The sequence below is a fragment of the Chiroxiphia lanceolata genome, chromosome 7 (assembly GCF_009829145.1).
Source record: "Chiroxiphia lanceolata isolate bChiLan1 chromosome 7, bChiLan1.pri, whole genome shotgun sequence".
NCBI classification, from domain to species: domain Eukaryota; kingdom Metazoa; phylum Chordata; class Aves; order Passeriformes; family Pipridae; genus Chiroxiphia; species Chiroxiphia lanceolata.
The window spans coordinates 20,371,259-20,394,957 of record NC_045643.1 but is presented as its reverse complement, the minus strand read 5'-3'; the positions used below and the strand labels follow the sequence as shown (position 1 = coordinate 20,394,957).

General features: G+C 38.9%; 1 protein-coding gene and 1 long non-coding RNA gene across 5 annotated transcripts in view; one reads left to right on the top strand and one right to left on the bottom strand.

The window, feature by feature from the left end:
- Positions 1–215: 215 nt before the first annotated feature.
- LOC116789358 lies at positions 216–7,663 on the bottom strand. Of its 2 annotated transcripts, XR_004358001.1 has the most exons (4): positions 7,645–7,663; positions 1,597–1,782; positions 551–598; positions 216–337 (listed from the first exon to the last, which is right to left on the bottom strand). It is a non-coding gene; the product is annotated as an uncharacterized LOC116789358 (long non-coding RNA). The 2 variants fall into 2 exon arrangements; XR_004358000.1 differs by lacking the exon at positions 216–337 and having other exon boundaries at positions 352–598.
- A 378-nt stretch (positions 7,664–8,041) lies between these two features.
- Positions 8,042–23,699, top strand: part of B3GALT1 (beta-1,3-galactosyltransferase 1) — a 190,006-nt gene continuing 174,348 nt past the window's right edge. Inside the window, exons 1-4 of one of the 3 annotated variants that reach the window (XM_032693108.1) lie at positions 8,061–8,156; positions 18,853–18,967; positions 22,307–22,370; positions 23,367–23,455. Coding sequence is in view for 1 of the 3 variants with exons in the window: in XM_032693110.1 (XP_032549001.1) it covers positions 8,079–8,156; positions 23,367–23,455 (167 nt within the window). In the remaining 2 variants the exon portion in view is untranslated. Of the gene's footprint in view, positions 8,157–18,852; positions 18,968–22,306; positions 22,371–23,366; positions 23,456–23,699 lie in introns of all 3 variants that reach the window. The other 2 variants (XM_032693110.1, XM_032693107.1) reach the window with 2 other exon arrangements.

Sequence of the window (23,699 nt, the reverse complement as noted above, 5' to 3'; positions counted from 1 at the left end):
TCAAAATTTCATAATCTGTTTAAACTTTAAAAAAAACAAAAAAAAAATAGAAAAACCTTGAAGGGTTCAAACCCATTTTAACCTTCTGTCTCTTAGCACTGTAACCATCTCTATCAGTAGCCATTTAAATTACTTTTAGGCTGATAAAATGATTAATGTGATAAAATGTATGATGCTGAAAAGGAATAATATTCTATCACAACAGATATCTATGAAAGAGCCATTCCTTCCCCACAGAAACTGCATATTCCAAAGTGAAAAGAAGGCAGTTTGTCCAGTCATCCTCATTATAGAAAAAATTCGACAAAATACAAAATTTCTTGATCAAGAAAGTCATCTCTCAAAAAAAAAAAATTTTTCAGTACAAAAGATGAAACAGTTCAAAACTTTACAGGGGAATGGAGGTATAGCTGTACCATGAGGGAATAGAGCAGTAAACAAAGTACTTCAATGTACTGCTTGGTAAATTAGATTATGTCATCTTAATTGTAACACTAGTGCACATATTGTAACAAGAAAAATAACTAATCTATATGAAATAGTCTCTTACCCCTTAAAATATGCTTCCAGTTTCTTTCTGTGATCACAGTTCAGACCTCTACAGGATATTAGATAAAAAGGAAGAAATAGATAGCTATGAAATCTGCTTATATAGATGAACACAAAAAATAATTTTTGCAGTTCCAATCTTAAGAGGTTATGTACAGTTTTTCACAAAGCAATATTAGAGAGGAAATAGCACATACATAGTGTCATATACTGTTTAGAATCTCTTTTTCTTTATTGTGTCCTATAAGCTGCTGTTCTAACTTGGTAGGACAGTACTCCTGTACTGAAAGCTACAGACTGAGTCTTGGTGGCTTTGACTGAGAAAAGTATTTTGCCACGGTGAGCAGTGAGTTTTGTGTGCCTGGAAAGAAGGTAATGAAAAGTTGCTTTAACGGGCTCTGGCAGCTATCCACGCCAACAGCATGCCATAAAACAGAAACAGCATGGACTCAGCTTCTTGGGCCAGAATATAAAGTCTAAATTGTTTTCTTCAAAGTGAGGTATTAAGACAACAATTAAGAATACCTTTACATGTTTTTGGAGGTATCATGATATGAACATTTGTATGTCTAATAATGTATGGCAAACTATATTTAAAAATACTAATGTTATAAGCTAACATACTGCAGAATGCAGCAGTATCTCAAAGGTGGGTGGCAAGAGGAGGGTGTCAGGCTCTTTTCAGAGGTGCCCAGTGACAGGACGAGAAGCAATGGCCATAAACTAAAACACAAGAAGTTCACTTCAACATGAGGAAGAACTTCTTTACATTGAGGGTGGCAGAGCACTGGAACAGCCTGCCCAGGGAGGTCATGGAGTCACCCTCTCTGAAGATACTGAAAACCCACCTGGACGTGTTCCTGTGTCGCCTGCTCTAGGTGACCCTGTCTTGGCAGGGGGTTGGACTAGATGATTTCCAGAGGTCCCTTCCAACCCTAACAATACTGTGATTCTGTATCTTATTTTTTTTACTTTTAATGAAAGTATTTATGCACTATAGATGTCATGATAGGAAACTGAGGTAACAAAATAACAGGGATAATTTACCTTATTTGTGAATGCCTGTGTAAGAAAACTCAGCTTTATAAACTTCTTCCAAATATCTTCCAAACAATTAGGAGAGGTTCGGATTAGGTGTCCAGACATTTATGTTCTGTGACGACATTTCAAGATTACTGTAGTACTCCAGCAAACAAAGCATTTTCTTTAACCATCTACAAATTCCATTGTCACCTACAAGAGACAGAAATGACATAGTATTGCTTTTTTTGATATGGAGACCTGGCTACACAGAAAAGATGACTAATGCACCTCCTGTACCTTTACTGACTTTGTCCAAATGTATGTAAATGTGTTACTGTATTTACTAATACCTACTATATTATTGACTCATTATTATGCGACCATAATTACTAAAAAGTAATCATAATTCACCAGGTCATAAAATAAGGTCAAATAGACAACCATAATTTTACCATTTACTAACAACTGAGTGGTTCAATTTGCAACTTTAATGTTCCTTTAATAGATTTGGTGAAGACATACTTATATATGTGTCAAATACAATTAAAGGGGTTGAGTTCTGGAAATTCAAAATCTGGATCGACTTGAAAGTTCCGAAAACTGTTAGAGACCGTCATCAAAATATCATGATGCCCAGGACTGCTGGACTTTCAAGTTTTAAAATATTAGGATTAATTCCTCCCTTGATTCAAATCTGGGAATGATAAAAATAAATACTAGACTTTACAAGAACTTTCTAGAATGATTCTGTCTTAACACACATTAAATTATTTGGTGGAGCAGAAAAAAACTCCAACACCTGTCTGGGGTGATTTCTGTAAATTACACACTCTTACTCAAGTAATATTATCCTGTTAAGCTGTGGTGTTAAAAATCTATGTTTTATTCTATCCTACACAGGCATGTATGCATTTTAATTGTGGGAAAAGGTAGTTCCATTCTAGTAATAGTTTTGCATACTTGCCATTTAAAAAATGCTGGTTTCAATTGCTCATAATTTTGTCTAATGTTATCTATTTGAGGAGAAGTTTTCTGCACACAGGAAAGGACAGACAGACTGATTTATTTTTAAAGCTTTCCCAAAAAGGCTTTCTCCATTTCCAGGAAGAATACCTGGTAAGAGCATAGAATTTTGCCCACACTAAAAAATACCTTTCATCTGAACCAACTTAAATCAATCTAGTGTCTCAATTTTGATATTGTTCTATTTCGACTGCATTTGCAATATAGTTTTCCGTTGCAACATGTCACATTATTTTTTGATGGTACACATCATGTCCTGGTGATATATAGCCAGGAGAATATTCTTATTAGGACTTCTTTCTGAATTGCTGCAGCAACTAGAAGATACACTGGAGATTGTAATCAATAAATCCTGAGGCCATATTTTTAATAATTCAATAAATCAAAATACTAAACAATCCTGCAAGTAGCAGGTTTCATTCCTTCCATTCTCTGAATAAGGTAAGAGCCCTAAGAAAAACACAAATCACAAAATTAAAGACTACACCAGATAGCTTTTGAATTCAGGCATTTTCATTTCCAAACTTAATGTTCTTTTAATGTAATATATGAATGTCATATGTCTGTATGTATTTAAATAGATAAATACTCATGAATACATAAGTAGAACCACAAGCAATCAGGAAATTACCGTAACACCAGCTGTGTATATATAGAACTAGCAAGCTCAGTACCACTAAACTGCTTTATAATGTGATGGCTTCACTGTTTTTCCCCTCATTCTTTCTATCCATATATTCCATTTTTCCTTTTATTGCTCCTCTACTTGCATTACAAGCTGTTTGGGACTGAGACTTTGGACAAATTTTTCTTCCAGGTGATAAGCAACAGCACACAGCCAAATGTTCCTGATGTAGTTCTTCTATCTCTGCAAAAAATTTTGATGTCCCCAGCCCCTTGCTGGGCAGCATTCTTATCTATGTGGATGCCACTACAGAAAAATGTGAATAATTTCTCTTAAAATGATCTTCAATGAAAATAAGGGTAACAGAAACAGTCCTGTGTGTCAATCACAAAATACTACCAGTGATGACAATTCCAACCTTTGTAGAGCAGTACCAAGGGACACCAATCCTGAATTCTGGTAACTGTGTCCTTTGAGAAAATGGAAATTAAGGATAAGTCACATTCCACTACTGGTCACATCCCCTTGCGGGTAAGCAAATCACATGACACAGAATCAAGCTCTCTGGTTTGAGTAGCAATTGCCAAATCATCCTCCAAGAGCCTTAAAAAGAAAATTGCATGCAAAATGAAAAAATAAGTGAAAACATTAATCATGATTAAACAGAACCACATTGATTTTTGCCAGCTGGATTCAGCCACTGACTGTTATGTGAAGGCTCTTCTCTCTTGGTTAACCCAGCTGAGAGCTGGATTAATTTTTTATAATTAATTTCTTAGGTATTAGTGCAAATGCTTGTCAAAACCGTTGATCCAACAAAAAATTAAATATGGGGTGGAGAACAATAAAAGCTCTAATACATTTAAAACAAAGATAAAAATATCTAAATTGAATGGAACAATGGAGAAAAAAAAAAGTTCTTCATATGTCCTGGTCACCCATGCAAAGCAGAATTGCTTGGATCTGAAAAAACGCTCCACCACCCTCCATTCTTCCATTCAAAAGGCCTATCCTACATCACTGTTGAAGGCAGTCACAAAGAAATATATATTTATGGAGTTTTTAAATACTTCATTATGTTCATGGTGACATTGTTATGAAGGACACTATATAAATGGAAGCTGTGCTTGCAGCTGATCACTGTAGATAAACAAGCATCTTGAAGGACTCTGCACACAAAGGAAGTTGCCTTGCTTTGTTTATGGGGAGATCATCTCCTTCCAGCTGACATAATACATGGGAGATAAAATAACGAAAGGAAACACTTTGTCATGCAGTGTGAAATCAGATCCCAATGCACTTCCAGAAGAGATCATGAGGGGACAAGAACTTTGTTTCCTTACTTGTCTATATAGCACCTATCACATAACTGTGATTTGCATCTCACAGCATACATCTGCATGATATTAAGAAATGGTTTACCAAATGAGGCTGAATAGCAAACTGTAACACATTTAAAAATAAATAATCAAATATTCCTCCCCTAGATCTGTAAAGGCAGCACTGCATCCTTGCATCAGTTAAATACTCAAACCTGAACAGAACATATGAGTGAAATAACGTTTATCTAAAAAAGGTTATTTTACAGTTTGATGTAAAAGATCTCCCAGTACAATATACCTCAGTACTACAGTATTGCTCTCCTAAAATCTGAGGTTAAACGCTAAAGGATATACAGAATTCTGTTTCCTTTTTTTTTTTTTTGGAGATGAATTTCAGCGTAGTTCCTACTGTCTGCCAGGGTCCCCAATACCAATATTTAGCCCACAGATCACATCTTGTTGGCTGTTTTAACAGCTAAAACAATGATTTAACAGGTATGATTCCTGACTTCTGCCACCCCTGTTGATCCAGGACAGAAAGAAATCCTGCTGACAGAGCTGTATGGGGATTACATTTCTTATACTGTTTCTGCTGTGAATAAGAGCAGTTCAGCTCCTGTATGTCCTTTAATACTTTTCAAGAGTGCTGTATCATTTTTCAGAAAGAATTGTTGAACTCTTCTAACTTATGGGATTGAAAGCTAAGTTATGGTCTTGTGTGCTAACTGGGAAAAGTCCCAGTTAGCACACAAGAAAGTGTGCTAACAAGAAAGTCCCCCAGTTTATCAGGGTATTAAGAACTCTGCTAAGCTTCAGAATATATTATGTGTACTGTAAGGCACTTTCATGAACAGACTCATATTTCAGGTGTGCTATTTTTTTTCCTCATATGTTTAGGATATTTAGCTGTTACGTGGTGGTTTGTCTTTCTTTTTAATGATTTAGTTAACTTACACACTGAGCTGTGTATATACTTGCGAAAAGCTTGTGTTGAACCTCAAAGGCTACTCTTTTAACATGAGCATAAAATTCAGAGAGTATATGTGAATTTCTCTTTACATTTTAGATAAGTTTAAAATATTAAAACCAATGACATTTATGTTCTACTCACTACAAAGAGCTTCCTTTTTAGTATTATTTTTCGTATTTCCTCCTTCTTTGCAGGAGTTATAAAGTTGTAGCTGTTTAATGTTTTAGTCAGTTCTGCAACATTTGTAAAACTCTTAAGAGTAAATAAAGTATATTTGTTGGGCTTGGGGTTTTTTCAAGATAACAATATGGCTGACATCAAAGGTTAAAAAAAACCTTCCTGCTTTAACAAAGAGTAAAAAAATCTGATACTTTTTGATATGTATTTTTAACACCATACTTTTTCAAGGCTTGAGGTAGTTCCTCTAGTAATAAAAGTCATTTGCTAGGAAAAAAGACATTTTGACTGAGCTATTGCACAGTGCCTAAATCCATAAGCATTTAAAACATTTCTCGTTATTTCATTCCAAACAAAAGCATATGTATTGAATCTTCACACTGGACACAGTAAACTCAAATGCCTCATTACCACAGAAGAAAAAAAGTAAACATCTGAAGAGTGTGAGGGAAAAAATCTATCGCTGTAGTGCAGCAGTCTCACCAGAATAAAATTTGCATTAAAAAGCTGCTATGAAAGGAAAGGACATGACTTTCAGGTTGTTCAACAGTACTAGCAGTTCTGAACTCAGCAAAGATGAGGGTACCTGCATCTGGTATGACTAAACAAGGAATTTTGTCTATAAATACAATATAATATTAGTATCAGCAATAAATTCCTTCATTAAGGACTTAATAAACATTTGCTTATGACCAGATTAAATATAGCATGAATCTAGGCAAGGGGATCTACTTGACAAACAAAGTCCGAAACAGTGTATGAAGACAATATACACTGAAAAGAATCCAGCAATAAAACATATTTCTGAAATCTTTTCTAGCATTTCATCTGGCTTTTTAGAGAAAGAGGCAGGAAAAGAGGGAAGAGACATTTATTGTTAGTATAACTGAAATCTTAGGAGTCTAATAATTACTAGTTATAGAAAAAAAAGTGGTAATAATGCAGTTAAAGTTGTTGTACTCCTCTCCTGCTGTTACATTCACCCTTCCACTGCTCCTTTGGATCTCCTGATCAGTTGCATTCCAAGTTAGTGTGACAACAGTGACTTGTGAGCATTTGGAGTCCTTGGCCAGGAGAAGTATGATGTCCAGGTTTATGATTTCTTCTTCATCCTCTAGGTTCTACTTAAGATCATTTTTATCTTTGCTAACTCACTTTTCTCCCTTTCTCTTTTTTCACTGGTCTGCAGCTCTAATTCTACACCTGAATTTAATACACATGTTGCCTTTTAGATATGTCAGATACTATTTCTTTGTTAGCCCCAAACCCACTTTTGTCCAGCTCCAGGCCCACATTTCGTTAGCACCATGGCTGAGCTGTTCATTGCCATAGGGTCTCCAGTCTCTATGGTTCATCCTAGGTTTTCACTTCTCCAGGGCCTCTGGTACCTTACCTGTATATCTCTACATCACTGGTTAGCATGCAAAACACCTCATTCTATGTAGAATAACAGCAATGCAAAACTATGGATGCATCCCATAAATAAAAACTAAACAGACACCGGTCCACTGGCAAAATCGCTGAACCAAGCTGAACACAGGTGCAGGCAGGTGCGGCACTGCCACCAGGACAAGTTCTGCGGTCTTGCAAACTGGGTGCAAACCCCTCGGCGCACTGACAACCGTGCCACGGAGTGTCCCGCACAGCTCGGTTAGGCACAGCTCGGCACGGTTCGGCACCGCACAGCTCGGCACACACGGCTCGGCACACCCGCTCCGCAGCGCGGCAGCGGCCGAAGACGCGGTCCTGTGCCCGCCGCGGCCACGCCAAGGTCAGCGGCAGCCGGGCAGCCGCGGCGATGCTGCCGGCGGTCACGGTCTTCAGATCTGTGGGATTTCCCCGGAAAAAGATACATCCTGACCCCCCTCCTTTCCCCCCCCCCCTTTAACAAAGCGCCTCCGTGTGAAGTTCTCTGTTCCTGTGCACTCGGGGGTTGGGCGGCACCCGCTGCCCACCTGCGCGGCCGGTCCCCAGCCCCGCTCCCGTCTTGCAGAGCGGCTGAGGATGGGCGAGACCGGCCCCGCCGCGCGCGGCAGCACCGCCGGCAGCCTCCGCCGGGGCTGGAGCGCGTCAAAGGGGACTCCGCGGCGCTGCCCCGGCTCAGCCCGGTCCGGCTCCCGCTCGACACACGACCCGCCCGGCACCGCCGCACCCGCGCGGCCACCGCTCAGCCCGGCGCTGCTCCCCCCGCCCGGAAACGGCGTTGCCGCACGGGCCGGTTCCCATTGGCCCCTTTCCGCCACTCCGTCCCGCCTCCCCGGCGCTGCGCGTGCGGCCATTGGCTGCCACGGCCGTCAGTCAGCGAGGGCGCGCCCCGGCGGTGCCCGCGCGGCGCTCCCGTGCGGCGCGCGCGGTGCCGGCGGCGGTGGCGGCTGCGGGCGGAGCAGGGATGCGCTCCGGCTGCGGGAGCGGCGGCGGCAGTGGGAGAGGCGAACGCCCAGCGGGGCGAGGGTGGCGAGCGCGGCCGGTAAGGTCCGACCGGGGGAAGGCGGATGCCCGTCTCCCGCGCGCGTCCCTTGCGCCTCGTGCTGAAGGGGCCGGCGGCAGCGCCGGGCAGCGGTGCCGGCACGGGCGGAGCGGCGGGCGGGATGCCGGGGGCGGGCGGCGGCGCTGGGCCGCGGCGGGCAGGGGGCGCGGGCGGGCGCCGTCCCCCGCCACCCCTTGCCATGCCCTTCGGCGCGGTGGTGCCGGCGCGGTCCCCGGGCGGCACCGGCGGCATGGTGGGAACTTGGTCCGCCGCCGCCGCCCGGCTGCCGGCGGTGCCCGCTGGTGCCGCGGCGAGAGGCGACACCAGCCCCCTGGTCGGGGCTGGCGGAGGGGCTGCGGAGCTGCCCCCTTCGCTCCGCCGGCTCGGGAGGGCGGAACGGGGCCGCCGAACGGGACCGCCGATCGGTGGCCCCGGCGCTGCCGGTGCGGGGCTGCCGGAGGTGGCAGCTGGAAAGGCGAGTGCCGCGGGTCCCGGGGGGCGGCGGCGGTGCCCGGGCCCGGCTCTACCCTGCTCGGGAGCGGCATCGCGGACGTGCCCTGGCCCGGCGGAGTGCTGGGGGCGGTCAGCGCGGGCGGGCTCGTATGGGGACGGCGGGCTGAACTTCCTTACGAAGCAGGATTGTACTCCAAGGTGGTCCCGGACGCCCAGCTGGGCGATCCACACAGTCGAAGGCGGCGGTGGTGGCGATGGTGGTGGTGTGGCCGCAGACTGTATCTTAAAGTTGTTAACACAGTTACCTCAAATAAAAGTTATTTTAGAGTAAGTGTAACGGTGACGGTTGATACATGACCATTGGCTATTGAGACGGAGGAATTCCACGATGAAATCCCGTTTATCCCTCCCTGTGCGCTCTTTTCCATTGTTCTTCAACCCGCTGTACTTTTAGTGATAGAAGATGACATAGGAGGGCTTTCAAGTATTGTCAAATCTTGTTAATTTAGATAAAAACCAGACTTTAGATGGTCTGTATAGATGGCAATGTAAACATTCAGCATCTTGATTATATAACACTTCAAGGAATTTGACAGGATGTTGCTAGACTTTGCGATGAAGGACATGATCCTCCAATCATGGAAATAAAGAGGAGTTTTGACATGGATTCTGTAGGAGGCAGGATAGCATCCACAACTAACAGTTGAAGGGAAAATAGTTACTGTTATCTCTTGGTTATTTTGGATGTGTCAGGTTGGGCATTTTAAATATTAAGAAACACTGTCTGCAGAATATGTAGAGAGCTCTTCATTTGATTCGGATTTTTTTGTTCTTTTGTAGCTTTAAGCTTCCTTTTCTACTTTCTAGGAGTGTAATGATCTTGCTGTCTTTTCTTGATTGAGTATTCTTATACACTAGTTGTTATAAGGATGCAGTCAATCACGTGATGCATAACTTGTTTTCAGAATTTTTTAAAATCATGTGATAGATGCAAGGGTGAACAGCCAGTGCAAACACCATTGTTACACGTACATGCTCTGCTTTGGGGAGCTGCAGCCCATTTTTACAGCTGTGGGGAAGGCACAAATAAGTGTAAAAGATTTGAGATGTGGAATTTGTAACTGATACAGGTTAATATTGTTCCCTCCTTGCCTACTTACCCACTAAGTAACATTTTTGGCAGAATAGGAATTGCTCGTACATCACCGATTCTGGATAGATCTAGATAGATTCATCAAATGCAATATTGTCAAACCAGTTTTTCAGGAACCTCTTTTAACTAACTTGATTCAATGTTATCTGAGTATTTCAGATGAATTTAGTGAGCAGTCCTGATACAAATATGTTGCACATAGTCACGATACAATGTCTGCTATGCACTCATATGTGCTAGTCTGCCTTGTAACCTCACCTGTGTTTTCGTTATGGGCTTTTTTAGGAAAAAAAACCCAAAATTTTTGTGTTTTTTTTTTTTCCCTTGTGAGTGACACCAAATTTTAATCTAAAAATCTAGTTTATGAATAGGTAAACAGTAGAACCTTCAGCATGAGTAGTTTTTATTTGTGACACTCATTTCACTGGGATTGTTCCAAAGAGGACGTACATACGGAGAATATATGCCACTGTATTTGTTACATAGCTAATCTTTATCTTAACTACTTTTTTTCCCTGCACAGTTCTGAGGAAACCTTTTCTAAAAGATCAAAATATGTTAACTGTATAACTTCAGAAGGGTGCTTGATTCAGTGTTTATCTTACTTCTCTGTCTGTTAATAAGTAAAGAACTTTTTTGGAGCATCAGCTGTCCCACCACTAAAGTGAATATAAGTGTATTAACTATTTACTTGTTAAAAATATTAAGCAGCTATCCATTTACTAACATTCATAAGTATTATCATTATATAATGCTCAAACCTAGTTAAAAGTTAGAGAAAAACGTAGAAGTTTCATAAATTGTTAGTTTGCTTTTCATGGTTTTCTTCTATATAAAAGAAAGTAAGTCCACCTGTATGCCTCCCAACTAAAAGGACACTCAAAGATATCTTGGATTTTCCTAAGCTGCTTTTGTAGTAGTAATTTTTATAAGGTAGTATCACTATATGTAAGATAACAAGAAGTCTGGAACTGAAGCAGTCAATCCAGCATATTCTCCAACCTGCTACCTATTTAGTTGCTTCGATAAAGATGGATACTAAAATATTATTGATGTAATTTGCCATGAGTACTAGGAAAATTATTTCTTTTGATACAGCTAGGGAAAACAAGTAGCATGCTTTTAGGAAATAAGTATGTGTGTACATTCAGTTGAACCACTGAAGAGCTGCAGAAGCTAATAGTAAAGATGAATGAATGAATGAATGAATGATATATCTCCTAGTTGTATTAGATCATGAGAATGATACACTGCTCTTTTTGGAAAAGCTAATGCTGTTTTTGAACTGCAGTTAAAACACTGACTTGAAGCTGTTAGCAAACAGAGCAACTCTAAATGCTGATGTATGGAAGCTCTGCAGAATTCCAGATAAACCAACGTATAAAATGCCCCAGCATCCAAGTGTTCCCTTTGTTGCTTGTTCACAGGCCTCAGATGTTTCAAATTGGTGATAGTGTTTGCTGCTGTCTAACACTGCCGTGGCCATGGGTGAATGACCAAGAGTGCTCTTCTTGAGCTCCTATGTCTCCTGTGAATGCTTTCCAAGGAACGTAGAAAAGATAGTCTTAAACAGGAATTCAGCTCGTGATGCTGAGAGCACAGCTCTTAACAGAGGGAGAGAGGTGAAGATGGGCAAGTTGTTCTTTGACTGATAAGCAGGCAGTTATAATTTTGGCAAAGCTGTGCAGACTGCAGATATGTTGGTGGCTGAGATCAGCTTTCTCAGGTACATCCAGGAGAAAGAAAGGATGTACAAGACTCTTGGGCCTGCTCATGGGTAGTATTAATACAGAGATGAATCAAAGTGTGATAATGAATTACAAATCTCGTTTAGGAGCACACTTCTTGTATCACTACCTAAAATGTAAAATTGCGTGGTATTGCATGTGTAGTGGGGAGTGGACACTCTCTTTTTAACCCTCATGCATTCTGATTTTTGTAGCTCTCAATTTAACCTCCCAAGCTAATGGGAGTAATCTAGATATCTGCAATAGTTACTCATCAAAACTGTACTCTATTATTCCATTAAAAATTAAAAGTGTAATTTAATGCATATATAAGTATATAATGTAATGTATCACAAAATGTATCACTACACATATTTATATGTATACATTCTTTATGTCTGAATAACTAGAAGTTACCAAATACTGGAAAGGGAGCTAATAGTTAAGAGTGCAGTGAATGAAGAAAATGCTATATAACTGAAACCATGTGAGAATTCTGTTGAGCTATATTTATTCATTTCTATGGAGTGTTGCCAGCTTACCTTCTCCCTTTGCAGGTGTTCTGTATTACCAGTAGCCTCAAAATATTTCAATTATAATATGCCTATTTCATGTATAAACACTTTCTGTAGAAAGGACAGAAAACACCCTACAGATACTGGATTTTGCACTCAATTTTTTAAAGACTGCCACCTGAGTACCAGTAGACTTTAACTCTTGCTATCTTTTGAGACTTGCTTTAGTAAAAATGTGAATAGTCTTTCTTCATGCCTAACCTTTCTTCCCTTTGAGCGGTTCTGCAGCTCAACTGTTTGAGGGGCTGATGTTTATTTCTTTTGTCCCTCAGCAGGTGGCTACATTTTCACTCAAATAGCTGATCCTGCTGTGGAACAACATCTGTGGCTTTGTGGGGGTCACACTGGCTGAACTAACACAAATATTTCCTCCTGGGTCTAACCCTTATTTTTGTTTAAAGATATAGTACTAATTTATCTCTTAACATAGGGTATTGTATGTTAGAATTTATACTAGAGGTCTGCTGTTATTCAAATCTGACCTCTATCTTTCACAGCAGACAAGAAGCAGGGGTGTAGCCTTTGTGGTTTTTTCACTAGAGAAAACTGAAGAACATCAGAACATCAGAAAAGCTCTACTGGGTCAGACCAGCGGGCCTTCATACTCAGTGTTCGATCTCCAACAGTGACATGAAGGGATGCTATTAGAGGCTGTACACAAACCTAGCAATCTAATGTACCTATTCCCTTGTACTCTTCCTGCCTACTTAGTTTTCATATTAGGGATGGTATGTATATATCTGCTCAGTGTTTTTAGAGACCATTTGTGGACCTGCAAACCAAGAACTTGTCTTTTTCAAACTTTCTGATGCTCACTACCTTCACATCCTCCTGTGGTGGCAAGTTCCAGAAGCTTACTACTAGGTTTGTAAAGAAGCACTTTTAATCTTTTATAGACTAATGTTGTACTAGCTTTTTTAAAAGGTCCCTGTTCTATTACTGGAGGATTTACCAAGCAGAAGTTTTACATTAGTTTGTTCACCATTATCACAGTTTGACAGATCATATCTTACTTCAGCCTTCTTTCCTAACTCTCCCTGAGTCTCTTTCTAAGGCAGGCACTCCATCCTTTTGATATTTTGTTTGCCCTTTTCTGACTAGAGTCTGTCCTTGAGATGCAGAAACCAGAACTTCATAGGCTACTTGAGATGTGGGTGGGCCAAGGTTGTATAAATATGCTCTGTCTTCTTCTCAATGCCTTTCCTCACAATGCCCGATGTTTTGCTAAGTTTTTTTGTTGCTGTTGTACATAAAACTGTTAATTCTAGGGATCTGTCAATAATGACTGCTAGATTTTTTTCTCCAATCATTTGTCAGCATGGTATGTATGTGACTGAGATTATTTTTCATTAGATGTATTAGCTTATGTATATCTACACTGAAGTTTATTTGTCATCTTTTTGTCCACTCTGAGTCCTGCGTGGTGCTTCTGGAGCTCTTTGCCATCATCATGGCATTAGTTCTGTGCTCAAAGGCTTCTTGTCTTTGTCTTGATTTTGCCAACAGTGTCATTCCTTATGAGTTCTTTTTGCATGTATGTCTGATGTCTTAGAGGAATAAAAGTGTTGTGGCATATCAGTCAAGGGTGTTTGTAAATCTTAAAAATTATTTATATGTAACACAGGCTTTGGGTTTTCCTTGTGTTTCTTTGAACCTCAGTAAACATGAGCTCATAAGACTAACAGATTAATGCTGTGTCCAGAAATCCAGACCAGATAAAGCAGAAAGAAAACTCTGAAAAATACAATTCATAGTACTTATTCCAGCTGCATTGAGTGGGAAATTGAGAATGGTGGTATATGGTATTTGATCCACACTGATTGCCATTAAAATTACTTTTAATTAAAACGAAAGAAGCTTTTAAAAATATTGGATTGCAAAACGACATTTACTCAAATAACTTCAATGCTTTCCTAGCCTCTCTATGGATTCACTACACAACAGTCTTAACTCCATTACCATCTAATTAATCACCTTCCATTTGTGCACTACATTTCAATAATAACCAAAGTTTTTCCTCTCCTCCCTCCCAGTTGTATTAGAGGTTAGGCTGGAAGCCCGGCATGTAGAAAGGACCACTTCACATTCCTTGTTCAAAACCAGGCTACTCATTTGATACTCAGGGCATGTCACTTGGAAGAGCTGCTGCATTGCAAACAGCACTGAGAGTGAGGTTTAAAGAAACATTAGAAATGTATTATTAGTGTGCTGTGTTACTACTTAGTGTTACTGAGTAATAAATGTGGTTTCACAGCATTGTGACTGCAGCAGCATGTCTGTGATGATCCCCTTTTCCCTTGTTCCAGTCACGATAACTCCATCCTTCCTAATGCTTTGCAGAATACTTCAGCACATTAGTCTGGCAGAACACTACTCTGCCTCCTTGGCCACTGGTTTTAAAACACCAAAACAAACCAGAAACGCACCTTCTGCTTGAATTCGTTTAACAGAGGACCTTACGAAGGCTGTGAAAGGGAGGACGTAGAACTATGAAGGTAAATGCGAGAGGAGATCAAGATGGTTGAACAGCAGCAGTTACAAATTGCCTTATGGGCTTGTCAAACCTCAGCCTGAATGCTGTTCTGTTTCTTGATTTACTGTTGTTCAAGTACTTGGCAGAAGTACAGGACTATTTTAGTAGTCAGCCTAATGCTTTGTTAATTTAAATATTTAGCTTAAAGAATTACATTTTATATCCTTTGAAGAAAGGCCTCAGCTGTTCTACTGTCCATTGATGAGGTCATCTGCTGTGTAAATCTGGTTATCTAAAAGACTGTGTCACCAACTGTAGTTAGTTGCAGCCATAGGATTCTTCTTTAATTTTGTTTTGCACTACAATACAGTTCACCAAAACAGCTTTTTCAAACTAGCATGTATTCAAGTACATAACAAATATACTTCTACTATTAAAATTTTGTCATGAGTGGTTTAAAGTCAGATTCCTGATGTATTTAATGGATGGTGTTTGCTGGAATCTGTAGCAACCAAGACAAGGCAGTTTGCCACAGGAAAAGGTTTTGGTGTATTCTGTTTGCATGGTATGCTTGAAACTGGCCTAGTGCTATTCATGACAAACATGTCCTTGTGTACAGTAGCTGCAAAGTCATGGTCAGCTTTCTGTAGGCTGATGCAGCTCAAGATTAGTTGAATGTGGAATAGCGAATTCATGGTAGCCTGCAAGGATGTAATGGATGGACAGGAACACTGTTAGTGTCTTTTTTTTTTCCCCCAGTACTTATAGGCCATGGTAGTGGAAATTGCTGGATCTGTGCTGAATACATTGAGCAGCATACTGATAAAGCAGTGCCACTTGTGCTGCTTATCTGCCTTAAACAGACTATCATCCTACAAAGTGGAACTTGTTTTCCATTGTTTAATTATGACAGTATCTTCTTGTGTTAAGATGTATGCAATCATTCATCTGAAATTTTTATAAGATACTTCAGACTCACCAGCCAAATTTTAATATGCTGTCTCTTAGAAAAAATACTTTCATGTAGGTAGGATGGTACATGTAAATGAAGCCACACTGTTGTGAGCATCCACAAAATATTCTAGAGAAGTTAATTTGTTCTTTTTATGCTTCATTAGAAGATACTTTAAATCTCAGGAATTTATCAGGTCTGTTAGGCCTGGTAAGAGTGGCATTAGTACATTCATAGCATTATACTGTAAAAATCTAATATATTAATGTTTACATAAAGCTTTCAGAATTTGCAAGATTTTTCAATGTAAAAAAATAATACATTTTGGTTGGATTTCAGACTTTGTACTAAAGCCACTATTTCTTCTTTTTGCCAAGCTTTTGTGTATGCTAGATGTTTCATAAAAGGCTACAGAAAATGCATCTTATCTCAATTTAATCATAAACCAAATTCTGCTATGTGTAGTTTGTTACTGTATTTACTTTAAATAAGCTAGGAAGTAACAGAGCACTGCTAAAAGTTGGCTGAAAGATTGTATGAGGTTTTCATCCAATGAATAAAGCTTCAAATGAAAGTTTTTCACCAAGTTAGTGGTAACTAGGTCATGTTGAGTCCAATGTCTCAAGTTTTCATGCTTGAGATTCACCTCTACCTGATCAGTCTGTTAAAAAGTACGTTACTACTTCTGTTCTGTAATACCTATTACACAAATGTTTTGCTGTGTTGCAGCTCAGGTGAAAAAATGTTTTGCAAACCCTGAAGAGACTGGTCTACTTCCTGGAAATTTTCATGTGCAGATTTCAGATTACTGCACAAAGTCAAATGTTCCCATTGATTAACCAGGCTTTGAAATAGATTAGAAAAATCTGGAATAGAATTTGAGCATCTGGTCTGCTACTAATGTTGCAAGTTGGATCATATTAAACATTTCACATGGCAAATATACTGAGACAAAGTTTCTTTATCCATATATTATGTCTAGCTTGTGAAATGAGAAGTCAATGAGAATAGAATTCAACATATTATGTCCTAGTTACAAGTGGGGAGGAGATATTGACCATACTATGGGTATCTTATTCTGAATATTTTTCAGGAGAAAATACAAATTCTTAATAGATTTGGGCATGAACAAAAGAAGTGTCATCAAAAAAATAGAGGCATCAAAAAAACACTAGTTAAATTAAGAGCTACCTTGTAGAAGTTCTGTACTTTTTAATTATTTATAGTAGGGATGTGAAATACTTTTGTTATTGGTGCTCATTCCAAACATAAGCAGATAACTCTCTTGAGAAGTTCCAAAATAAGATGCTTACTGTGAGTTGTTTTTCATTTGTAGAGAATTATTTCTCTTTAAGATTTGGTATGGATATCATCTAAAGTCTTCTACAAACTGATTTTGGGACTGCGACTCACATTGTAAAACTGCTCTTTAGATCTGACACAATTAGGCAGTGCTGTAATCTCATGAACAGTCATGACAAAAGTAGGTAGCAAGAGCATTTGGTAGTAAAAACAAAATGCACACTTACAGGTTTTTGGAGAAGAAAGTCATGCTATAGCATCAGCTGTCCACTTTCAGATGTTTCGTCATTTCAGTTTTCTGAAACAAAATTCATTGCAAAACAGCTCAATAAAAATTCACCGAAAATAACTGAGTCAAAAGTAATAGGTTTTCCTCTGAAGATGTTGTACTTGTACTACATATCAGGCTACGCATCAAGTCATAGTAAAATGTGTGAATGAGCAGGGATGATGCAGCAGAAGTGGTGGATCATATAACAAGGAGACTGTCACAGTAGGCTTCTTCTAGGTTTTGTTTGCCCTGCAAGAACTTGTCAGAACAAAGACAGTCCACCTGGAGGTAGAAAACTCCTCTGAGCCTGTGCCTGCTGCTGCATTTCATCACTGGCTTTTGACTGAGGCATCTGATTGTTGTGGCTAAATTAGTGCAGATCATTTGGGCTGGCTGTCATGGGATTACATGTCCACTTAGAGGCAGGTACTAGGGCATAGAAGTTTGAGCCTAGGCCAGATCACACTTGTTCTATGTATTAACTACATAGTCTGGGGAAGCCCTGTATTGGTTAATGTGTCACAGCTGAGGTCACCTGGAAATCATCTTCATAATTTGAAAACTCTGGGAAAGGAAAATTTCTTTATAACCCAGTAAAAGTAAGCAACACACAAGTGCTGATTGACCTTGTCTTTTGTAAAGTATGTCCCTGTTTTCTTTGTGGTCACTCAGCCAAGTTACTGCATGCTTTCATTTCTCTACTGGATGATGTTTGAGATGATTGCTCTGTAGTGAGACTTCTGGCATGAGCAAACAGGTCAGTTACATCTGAGCAATTCCAATGCACTTTGTACAATTGTCGACTCAGACATGTTGTAATTTTTGTTTAAGACCTTTTGGGCTCAGGTGGTTTTGATTTTGATTACGTTACCTGATATTTTGAAACTAACGTAAAACCTCTACTATCCAGAGTTGTTGTTAGTGCGGTTCTTTCTAGCAAGATATCAAGTTTTCCAACTTTTATAGACCTACTTAAACTTTTAAAAAAATGTTTTTCCCATCTTTCAAACTCTATCAATTTTTATTTTATTGGGCCAAGATGACCTAGAAGCAAGGTTCCACATACACAATATGCAGTTGTTTGAAAGTAACTTTTAGTCATGGCTTTAACAGCATGGCTTCAAGCAGCTGTATTAAAAATATTATCTGATTTTACATTTTAAAAAGTGTTTTGTAATTCTCTTTAAGACAAAGCATGTGTGTGCAGATAGAAGCATCTACTATCTTGTATGTTGAAACCTCCTCTGAATAAAAAGTACGGTGATAGCAGAAATCAGTTCTGGTATTAGTTATAGTACAAATGCATTCAATAGTACTTGTTTCTTTACAGTCTTTGAGACTGAGTTATCTATAGAACAAGTTAAGAAGATTCTACACAGTGCAGCAGAGTCATGCTGTCAGTTTTGGCTCCTGGATTCCCTGTTGCTGTGAACACTAGAGCAGATTTGCTTGGGCCAGAGATGGTCAAGAGCAGTCCTGGCTGGATGTGGTGGATCTGTTTCAGAGTCACCTTACGGCCACGGCATGGCCAGAACTAATTGGTCCCAAGCACTAGAGAGCAGCCAGGAGAGCTAAATGAGATCTGCTGGGTCTGAAAGTACTCTCAGACACAGGGACATACATGGGTACGTGGTGGCACTTGCACTTGCTTGGGTGGGTGAATCTCAAGGCTACTCCAGCTAATACTACTACAGCTGGTGCCAAGTCGCACCAAATCTGTGTTGGTACTGAGGACACTGCAGACTCAAGTAGCTGATAACTGGCTTTGTGACAGCCTACTTCTCTTGCAGAGTGGAATCTTCGTGAACCCGAGAGCCTGGCCTAACATTTCCACAGTGATGATAAAAATGCTGATCGGAAGTTTAGTATCACCATTTCTCAGTTCAAAAGCCATCTAAATATGCTGTATGTATTTATTTACGCATGCCTAAATTGTTGATCCATTATATTGTCTTTGTGCACTACCTCAGAATTCTGTAATTGCTTCCATTTTGTACATGTTGTTCTTATGTGCCAGGATTTCATAACTCACTGGATGACATTTTTGCCTGATTTGCCAAGAAGAGCATGGTATTAATAAAGGTACCTCTTCTTTGTTATCTGATGGACTATTTTCATGGAGAAAAATAAAATAATTTGTTTGACTTTTATGTATTTTCATTGTTGAAAAATAAAATCATGTTGAGCTTTTGAAGGTGATGACCACATCTTTCAAGTGTAAAACGATACAAATAGTTGTAATCTTAACTACTTTTAGTATATAGTAGCTAGATAAGATTATAGTTAATATTAGATATATAAGTACCAGGTTATCTTATCATATATTAAAATTTATGTGATTATTCTCTGTCTCAAAAGCCAAAGATTTGTAGTATTTGAACAGTTCTAATATGTGGTAATGTGAATGATAACTAAAAGAATGATGGAGATGGCATGTTGGTTTAAAAATTAATGAACCCCAGACTGGTTGAATTGAGAACTAAAAATTGGAAAACCAGTTCTTTTTTTTCAATGAGATGTAATGACACGCTGTAATGACAAATAGGTTTTTTGACTCTGTAAGTAATACAGTTGTATTGTAAGGAAAATTCAGGAGGTGTTACCTATGAAGCACAGCACTAATATTTCATGTATAACCAATATGGAAGTGATTAAATTGCTTTACAAGGGAAGGTTGGTACCATGGTAGCAAGAAATATTACAAGCTAATACTGCCTCTATCTGAAGATGTATTGTTTTGTGGTAATGAAATATTGTAATAACCTTGTACACCTTTAGAGAAGAATATCAGCTATAGCTCTCTGGAGTTATTCTTCAAACAGTATAATTATTCTGCTTAAATAATTTTTATGCAAAGAACAGTTGCAATAAACAGAACCATAAGAGTGAAATGGCCATATTAAATGTTAACAAATGCATAAAAGGCAGGCTAATATACAAGTATGTAGATACAAATAAAATATTTGTCAAAATTGAAAATAGTTGATTGCCAAGTGAGTTTCACATTAAAGTCCTTATCCAAAGCCCACTGGACTGAGTAAAAGTGATCTCTAAGACCTCAGTTCAATTCTATCAATCTCAAGTCCTTTCCCCCCTTTCATGAGAATGAAAAACCAGGACTTCCCTGAGTTTCAGTGAATCCAGTTTTCAGGATTTAGGTAGCTTCAGTGTATTTAACAGCTTTCTCTTGAACACAGTGTTTAGAAGGTTTATACCTTCCTTTTCCCCAAAAACTGCTGCCTGTGGGTTTAGTACCTGTACTGAATTTCCTTTTTTTTAGTATTAGCTTACTGTCAGGAACAGCTTGCTCAGTGTTTGTACTATATTTGTTCTGGAAATAATGAGAGAGATAAAACAGTGAAAACTGTCTGAATTTGGGCTAGAAATTTAAGTTGGCAACATAGTTAATATTAAAGTTGACATGCATTTTAAGGTTTTAATGGAGTTTTGAAATAAAATGTTACTCTCTTGTTTTGCAAGGATTGTTTCAGCATTCTTAGAAAGCTTGTATATTATTATTTTTCTCTGACTGTAAAATTTGCAAAACTATTTTTATTTTTTTCTCTTCTGATCCAACTGGATTTTCATACATAGGAAGGCATGCCACATACATATGGTCTTTGTTCCTTTCAAGTGCGTAAGTCATCATTTGGGGAGTTTGTATAACCCAGTTATTTCTTGTTATGAGGAAATACAGAACTGTACGAAAAGGTGTTGCCTAGACATTTTTGTACCTGTTAGCTTAAAAGGGAAACAACCAGCCCCCTCTTAGTGCTGTATTATATGTTGTGTAGTGGTATGACAGTTTTTCTTTTAATTAGGTTATTAAGATATACATGGAAAACCTAACCTTACAGACCTAAATGATATAAATCTCCCAGAAAAGTCAATAGGATGTTTGCTCATGAAATGAGGATCTCACTGAACTGAAGACTGTACTACTACTAATAAAACTGCATCAACATTGAATTCATAACACTGTGCCAGCTATACCATATTCAATTCTCTCATGGAAATGCAGTTTGAACTCCAATGTTTACCCAATACAGAAGTGATGAATTCATAGCTCTAATAGTAATGCCATTTTTTTGGTGCCAGGTAGTTACCCATTGACATTGAAGATGATTACTTTGGTTCAGGAATTGGGCATGTCATTTAGCAGTGTTCTAACTAGGATTTATTTCAGTGGCATTTTATTAAATATGCCAATTTCTGCATAGTGTTTGACTCCAGGTGGCAGTGACATATGACTTCTTAGAAAATGTATGTGTCCTTTACCAAGTGAGATGGTGTTCAGGACCCTGTTCTGGGGTCATATCAAAATTGGCATAAACTTGTATGTGAATTTCATTTACACTTTTTTTAGGTTCAGTTTCACTAAGGGTATTAAGGAAGAGGCTTGAAGTGTAGGTACACACAGCACATGCTTTGCTTTTTATCAGAGGTATCAGTCAACAGAGGTGGTGTTTGGTGTCTTTTCCTGTTCTAGTGAAAGGACAGATCCTCTGGAGCTCTGGAACAGCTGCAGAGGTAGATAGAATTTCCTAAAGGGAAAGGCTGTCCTGTTTTTGCTGTTTGCTATTTGAATTGCTGTTTTCTGTGGCTAGCTGTTTGCTCTTCTGTCCTGGAACTGCTGTCTTTTTGACCGTCCACAAGGCTGCATGCCAGTGGAAGATGTAGATCCTAAATTTTTAAGCCTTTATAGGAGTTTTCTTTTGAATTGATAAAAATGCATGGATATACTTATTTTTAGACCATTTTCAACTGAAGCACATATGTTTCACAGCATGATAGAAAGGATATAGGTGAACTGATTAGGTAGGCAAGATTAGCAGTTTTGGAAGCATGAGGGCTCTGTGCCTTTTAGAAAATAATGTTGCAGAAGACGTGTTTTTGAAAGTGAGGTAGGATTTTTTCGGTTGAATTTGGTAGTGATGACAAGTGTTGACATCTGTAGAAGTTGAGCTTATCTCTTTGGCCACAAAGCTTGAACTAATCTCATCTATGCCAGTGTTTTCTTATTTGTCTTTTAGAATTTAGTATCGGTGCCCAATAAGAAAATTTATATACATGCTTATTTTTTTGCATAATTACTGCCTTCGGTTTAAGGTTTTTCAGAGTTAATTTTAAATTGCCAACAAGTGTGACAGTAGCAGTGCTTTTATTTTTAATGTGGACAAAATATGCAGTAAACTACTGTAAATGAACACAGCAGCACTGAAACTGTACTCTCTCTGTGTGCAGAACAAACACACCCAACTGATTCCTGTAAAAGAAGCAATATAATCACAGTGGCATGAAGCTCTTGGTATGTGAGTTGATTCAGCTGAGAAAATACAACTGTGTAAGAATAGTGTTATATCTAAATTGAGTTGTGTACCTCTTCGCTGAACCCAGAGTCAATCATGTGATTTTTACAGATCTTGCAATTTTTATGTTGAGTAGAAAACAACAATTCTGGTAAGCAGGACTGCCTGAAAAATCTTAATTAGAATTTCTTCAGTGTCTGTTGCTTTCTTGTATACCAGTATTAAATTAAGGCGGAAGAGAGAAAATGCATTAATGAATGTTATTTGGAATAAAAGTTTCTCTAATGTTCTCTAAAATATTTGTTGTTCAGAAAAAAAGAATTCAAGAGAAAGGAGCTGTAGTCTAATAAAAAAGACAGAAGTTAGCTTTGAAATATTCTTTAGCCTTTCGAAAAAAGTCAGAAATTCACCTTACACTTCATTATTGTGATAGGGTTTGTGGGAGGCTTGTTTGTTTGGTTTTGATTTTGTTGATTTGTTCTTTTTATGTCCAGATTAAGTTAGTTCACTAGTGTCATCTCAGCTGCACCAAAAAAAAAAAACCAGTAGTGTATTCACTCATTTTTTGCCATTGTGAGCCCTGTAATCTGTTTCATAAAAACCACCACCTTTTGAGAGTTGATGGTATGTAGCTCTTTACATGATATACCATCTTGTAGCCAGAGATTTCTTTTTTCATTCTACAAGTGGTTTTTTTATTTAAAAGTTGAAAATTAGTGCAGTTTTATACAAACGTACAATGATTCTTTAAAAGTTACTTCTGGAATATGTAGAATTTAATAGATTCTGTATGTACCACTGTAGCGTGGACTCATTATAATTCTTTTTGGCAGCAACAGAACTTTTGTTTAAAGCTCAGTAAGTTGCCTCAAACTATAATATATAGGTTGTGTTATTGTGTATATGTATGTATCTTACAGTGTTATTATTACACTGTTTAAAAAGCTAAACTTTAGACATGACTCAAGATAGATGCCAAAATCTAATCCTTGCAGATGCTGAACCTTGGAGGTGTAGTTATCACTGCTGAGTTGTCAGCAAGAGCGTTAGAGTTTCACCATGCTGGAAGGCCAGAGAAAAGAGTGTGAGTACAAACTCTTGCACACAACCTGTCTCACCATCACAGGTCCTTGGGTTTTGAAGTGTTGAAGAATTCAATCACTAGAAAATATGCTTTGCATGCTAAAAGAGCAGCACTGTATTATACTCTGGCTATCCTTGTCTGCAGTGCCTGCCACCATGTTAAGTACAACAGTCTAACAAAGATAATCTAATCATGGAACCTAATCTAAGCAACCTTAGAGCTAGACCCATGTAAGTACAAAGAT